The sequence below is a fragment of the Microplitis demolitor genome, chromosome 6, assembly GCF_026212275.2.
Source record: "Microplitis demolitor isolate Queensland-Clemson2020A chromosome 6, iyMicDemo2.1a, whole genome shotgun sequence".
In the NCBI taxonomy this organism is placed as follows: Eukaryota; Metazoa; Arthropoda; class Insecta; order Hymenoptera; family Braconidae; genus Microplitis; species Microplitis demolitor.
In genome coordinates, this window is record NC_068550.1 from 19242026 (window position 1) to 19248519 (window position 6494).

A 6494-nucleotide genomic window follows, 5' to 3' on the forward strand; every position below is an offset into this window, starting at 1 on the left:
AAACAAAAAAAACAATTTTTTTCATTTGTATATAAATGTTTTATTCATTTTTATTTATACACGTATCCTTAAAACTAATTTTTTACAATATTTTTCATTTTCTACAAAAGTTTTCTATTTTTAATATATATAACATTTTCATCATCTTTATCATCATCATCATCATCATTATTTGATGTAAATCCCCATGGCAATGTGTCGGTTGAGTTGTCCAAAAGTTGTCGTTTGTCATCTGTCCAGCTTAAGGCTATTTTGTGCTGTGCTACTGTCGTCACGTCATGTTTTGAACTTTTAATTAAGTACTGTTTTTTCGTCAAGTTAATGTGATCGTGAAGACATCTCTCGAAATCATCAAACGTGATAGTTCGTAACGTCGGACCTTTGATCCCCTTTGCTCGTTTTTTAGTATTGCTATCATTCATAATTTTGTATGCATATAGTTTGGCCCTAAGTCCGGTAAAAAGAGTCATAATTTCCCCATTATTCTCATCTTTCATCAGACCTGGGACCTTTTTATTTGCTATTGGCATATTGTACAAATTTTGAGGGGGATAGTCCGACGTATCAAATTTTGAAATATCACGTTTCATGATTTCATAGATGTCTAGTACTGTAAAGTGGTAAATTAAATTGTCAGTGTCCGTGTACATCAACTTAGATTGTTGGTTTGTGAAGTTCTGTTTGACATAGTTATAGTTGAAATTATAGATAAATATTTTTGATAAATCTAAAATCGCGAACCCAGTGTAAATAGGTTTGTCAAAATATACCTGGGTTGTTTTCATTTCCACTATAACCATGTCTTTGTCAAAGATAGTAAGACTATGGAAGTTAGGTTTACAAATAAGGTCTGATGCACCATATCGACCAGACCATCTTGTAACCAATTAAACATCTTTGTGTTTCCTAACATTTTCCATAGTCTTACCGAAGACTGCGTTATTCATGAGTTTGAAGAAATTCTTCTTAAACTCATTTTGGGCAGCCTTCCTACAGTCTGTATTCTTGTCGATGTATGTCTTTAGCAATGGGGATTGTTCAAATTTAAGTACGCGATGAATTTTTTTCAATTGCATTCCTAAACCTAAACATTGTTTTAAATTTTCACAATGAATTATATATTTATTTTTATCATGCAAAGTTGTACATAATTTAGTAGACTTGCTACCCGGTGGTAAAAAGTGCTCAGGGCACAATGGTAAATCTTTGTGTAGCTCATGTAGCTCCTGAGGATAGTGCAAGTCTACTTCTAAAATATATCCTACATTGTCATTGGCATTTACAAAGTTATTTACATTATTTAAATCATGTTCATCTACCCACTCAAATGAGCCTTTAGGTAGTGGCATACTCATTGCCGCGCCATACAAATTATTGACGTCAAAATACATCAAGTATGACTCGGGTTTGTTAACATCAAATTTATTACCCATGTACCGATTGTTGGCCTTCGCATACCTATTAGTACACTGAGACACTCCACCTCGTATACCTTTCTCAATGAAAAGTACCGGTTCAGGGTCAATCAACAGTTCCAGTTCCACATTAGTGTACTTCAGCATTGCATCAAAAGCTAATCCGGGCGCTGTGTAATAGTGCAGCGGGTCTAAGTTATAATTATTTAAGCAATTTTGTCTGAAATTTTCAAATACATCGGCCAAGAGTAGTACATCAGTCTTAAGATAAAGATCAGAGTACTCGCCTAATGTACTGATGTTAAATTTATTCCAGACAAGTTGAGCAAATGCATAATTATCGTCAGTTATACCATTATTAGATAATTTTGAAAAAAATGAGTTTTGATCGGGCAATTGTTTGTTATTAAGCTTATCAATGTCTGTAATGTATTCATACGGGAATACACCCTTGCGAGTTACTAATTGGAATTTTTCTGGATCTGGGTAATGAAGTTTTGTGATTTGTTTATTGTCATCATCAAGATAGGATGCTAATTTTTCTAACCTTGATGCCATGAATCTAAATGAATCTATAAAACGTAAAGACACAGATATATCGTCAATAGATTTTGTAAATGAGATATATCGCTCTTTATTAATTGGCAATAATGTGACTTTACCTTCAAAAACAGTTGCTAATGATTTTATTAAAAAATGAGAATCATACCCAGATAAATTGTGAAAAACTACCGGTATTACATGAGATTTTGGGTGATTTAAATTGCATGAGATGTGTGCAGGTCCGCGATAGTTACCTGTAAAATGGCAATGATCATAGCACTTCTCTTTATCAGAGGCTATTGTTTTTTCACAAATATAACAAACAGTTGACCGATCATGACTCTTTTGTTGCTGTTTGTCAAGTGGTTTCATAGGTATAGGATTTTTTAAATACTGCTCAACTTCAAATGCGAAATTTTCAAGTTTATTGACAAACCACTTTACGCAATCAGATGAACGATTAATTTCAAATTTTAACAAATTATTGTCATCATTACAGTGACGATAAAATGCAATGCTGTGTGGAACGTGACTTTGAATATCATCATCCCCCTGAGGCTCTAGTGTACACTCTAAGTCTGCGTAGACAACAAACGGTACCGAGTCTTTATTACGATAGTTTTTAAATTTTAATATTTTGTTTTCATTAGTGGGAAATTTCATACAGACTTTATTTAATTTAAAACAGTCATCATTGTGGTTATTAATAGATGTTTCTGTTTTAAAGTGACTTAAACATCGATCACAGAAATATAATTTACAATGTGCCTTAGAAATTTAATTTTTTACTAATCGTGATAGATTTTTAATTAAGGCAAAATGATAAACAGGCTTCTAATTTTTATAATCATTCTCATTAGACATATTTAAATTTACGTTCGCCTGCACCATTAAAAGATGAATTTTTTTTACATCAGACTACTTTCGGCGCCATTGACTCAATTCGAAAACATTTTTATAACGATATTTGTCTTGAAAGACGCTCTCAGAAATAATAAAAGTAATTAGAAGAGAAAGATAAAGTAATCAGTTTGCTCCCGACTTAGCAATGCAGAATTCACTTACTGACTCGTAGTTAGATGTTTTACTTGATTTGAATGATTGGGATTCTTTTTATTTATTATGTTATTTGCCTAGAATTAAATTGATAGAAAGGAAATAATGAATTGATAGGAAATTTTAATACACTCAGTGAATCAACGAATGGATCATTGACTAACCCGGGTTGATCTCTCAGTTGCTATCAATCATCATTGTGAATTTTTTTGGAAAGTTTGAGATAGCTATTTTTCTTGATAATAGGGAAGGATGGATGGCAAAAAAAGGGTTCGGGTGTTAGGTACAGGTTCATTGAGTTGAGTGGATTTACTTGAAATAATAAAAACAAATTTCGTGGAGGTAAATTTAATTTAAATTATAACAAAAAAAACACTAAGTGAAAAATCTTTGTTCTATTAAAATTCTAACTTACCGTGTCAGGCAGTGAATCTCTGATTTCGAGTAGGATTTGAAAACAATAATTTTCCAACCATAGACTGAATGATAAGTCTTCCAATAAAAGGATAAAATCAACCCTTTTTATGAAATCTTAGAAAGCATGTCAATGGTCATTGAAAAAGTCATTGTTAAACCTTGCAAACGAACTACGATTGAAACATCAAAATGAGTTTAAAATTTATATAATGGATAAGAATTAAATTATGAATATATTACTGTCTTATTTAGATCGAATCCTTTGAAGAAAATTCAAAAGGAAAAACAAATTTTGTTTAATGTATCTTGGATTGATTCGAATAGATTTAAATAAATGACAAATAAAAGAATTTTATTTATTAATAAGTTGTAAAAAGAAAATTGAATAGAATTCGAGAAACAAGTTTTAGAATAAGAATTGCAGTAAAACAAAATTTTTATATCGTAAATTTTTCTTGTAAAATGAATTGAATTATAAATAAAAACAAAATACTAATTTGTTGAAATATTTAGATAATCAAAAATAATAATTATAAAACTCTTTCATATAAAACAAGGTTCTATATGGAAGGTTTATTATTTATTATGATTTTTTTTTCAAAATAAATTCCTTTGATGTAAAGAATAATCGTTAATTTCTGCTATGATAATTCTGAGTTAAGTGTGAATGATGATTTTTCTCTCCATCTAATAACCTTCGATTCTGTCCGTCGGATAACTCAACTAGGTTGAGTTAACTAACGAAACCTCAAATTTTATTAGATTCTATTATTTAAAATTAATGTTAGTTTTATTTGTTTGTATTAAAAGTTATTGTTTGTGTGGAAGGTTTGTTAAAAAAAATTGACATGCAATGTCTGTTTACTAAATTTATTTGTAAAATTATTTCGTGTTTTAGGAAAAGCAATTGTTCATAAATTGTTTACAAATTCTGTATTAGATAAAGGGAAAGAGAGTATACTTTCGTAAACCAAATGAAATCGTTACCTGTTATTGTGGTAAAAACTGAAAAAGAAATTCTAAATTTTAAGTTTCACACACGTTTTAAATTCACCAAATTTTATAGATTTTTCGCGAGTAATATTTTAATTTATTTGTCTTAATTGCCCATATATTCACAACACAAGTAAAGGAAAATCACTGCAACTTTTTTTTTTATTAGCGAAGGGAGGAAATGGTTTTAACTGAGTTTATTGTAATCCCTGAATGTTAAATAAAAATGAAAATCCTTAAATAAAATTGAAAGTCCTTGAATGAGAATGGAAATCCTCGAATGAAATTGAAAATCCTTGAATGAGAATGAAAATCCTCGAATAAAATTCAAATTCCTTGAATGAGAATGAAAATCCTCGAATAACAAATGAAATCCGTGAATGAGAATGAAAAATCCTCGTATAAAAATGGAATCCGTGAATGAGAATGAAAAATCCTCGTATAAAAATGGAATCACACGAAACTGTACTTGTAAGAAAAACTCAAAACGGGATCTCACCCGGCAGTAACGAAGCGTAAAAACGAACTGATTAATTAGCGGCTGCAGTGACTTTTATTTACATTGTAACATTAGATGGACCCCCATGGTAGGGGCTATGAGAAAAGACGCAGAAACACTCTCCCATAGTTATTGTTTTAATCATCAAAATTTTATCGATGATCGAACTCTTCTGGTGTTATCGGAGATGAAATACCGGGAATCTTTATTTATTTAAATATATACGATATGCTTTATAAGCTATCATATTTATTTAAACAAATCTGAGATGCTGTCATCATCTGATAAATTTATTAACGAATAAATTATTTAAAGTTATAGATACTTTTTAAATATTACAGAGCCAAAATATGATAGATACTAGGTAATAATCAAATTTACTATTTTAGTAATTTTATTTTTAAATTTTAGGGTTTTACAGCCCTCTGGACTGTCTTCTCTCGATTTTTAGTATCAGGATAGCAGCAAAAGTAAGTTGGTCGCTTACTCTGGCTGCGGGCGTTTCTTTTCTTTATTCTTGGGTCCTGCTCTTATTGTTTTACTCCGCCCGGTACTCAGGTTACCGCGTGGTATTCCTGACGCCCACTCATGTTTTGTCTCACCTACTCATATGCTTTCTTTCGTACAAAGATGGTGTATTAAAAATTAATTAAATTATGTTTATGCATGCTGCATCTAAATGTTTTCTGTATGTATGTCATACATGCAATATTTATATATTAAGTATATATAAAAAAAGTATATTTATAAATTTAATTGTATATAAAAAAGAATGTTCGTATGTTTTCAGTCATACATGCAAAGTTTAGTGTATGTTGTACATACACGTATTATTTCTTAAATTTAATATCTGTATTTAAATTAATTTTTATTGTAAATAATTATTTTTGGGAACTAATTTTTATGTATTTAAATCACATTTATACCTACACATATACTTCTATACGTGCATATACACAATATTGTAATATATATGTATCCGCACATGGGTCATCTGTATACGTGCAGCTACAAATATTTGCCTTAGTCTTATTTATTTCTTGGTAGAAAATTCCTATAGAACTATTTATCCTTTTAATATATTCCTATGTGTACTGCATTTTCTCAATAATAAAAGTTATATATAAATATATATATATATATTTTATTATTTTCATTTTAATTTTTTTTCTATTTTTATTATTTTTTTTTTTTTTTTTTTATTATTAACTCTGTAGAAATTATCAAAGATAGTATTAATAATAATAATAACAATAATCATAAATCACAAATCTACATTTATACATTATCAGTTTCATAGAATAGTGAATAACACGCTAATCTTAATTCTTGGTATGTACTTAGTGCAACGACATCAGAAGGCAGTCGATTCCAGATTCTAATAGCCGTTATGAGAAACGACTTTTCGTAAGTCGAAGTTCTGCACGTTGGTTGATAAAACACATTACGCCTTACAGCTCGATCTCGAACAGACAGTAGGATTCGAAAATTCTCTCGAAGGATACTGTTATGATTTAGATGTAGCATTTCATATATTATACAGGCAATTAGGAATTCTCGTTTCCTCTGGA

At 29.8% G+C, this 6494-nt stretch overlaps 1 protein-coding gene across 1 annotated transcript; it reads right to left on the bottom strand.

The window, feature by feature from the left end:
* Positions 1 to 887: 887 nt before the first annotated feature.
* Positions 888 to 2330, bottom strand: LOC128668064 (uncharacterized). The gene is made up of 3 exons (XM_053740228.1): positions 2213 to 2330; positions 1148 to 2092; positions 888 to 1084 (listed from the first exon to the last, which is right to left on the bottom strand). The coding sequence occupies exons 1-3, from the start codon at positions 2328 to 2330 to the stop codon at positions 888 to 890; spliced, it is 1260 nt and encodes a 419-aa protein (XP_053596203.1).
* Between the last annotated feature and the right edge of the window lie 4164 nt (positions 2331 to 6494).

What these genes read in the sequence shown, in the direction of transcription:
- LOC128668064 (XM_053740228.1), bottom strand. Translation starts at nt 2,330, where the DNA reads ATGAAACCACTTGACAAACAGCAACAAAAGAGTCATGATCGGTCAACT. An exon ending in TGATCATTGCCATTTTACAG is followed by an intron (nt 2,093 to 2,212) that starts GTAACTATCGCG and finishes TAAAATCATTAG; the next exon opens with CAACTGTTTTTGAAGGTAAA. An exon ending in TAGCAAGTCTACTAAATTAT is followed by an intron (nt 1,085 to 1,147) that starts GTACAACTTTGC and finishes AACAATGTTTAG; the next exon opens with GTTTAGGAATGCAATTGAAA.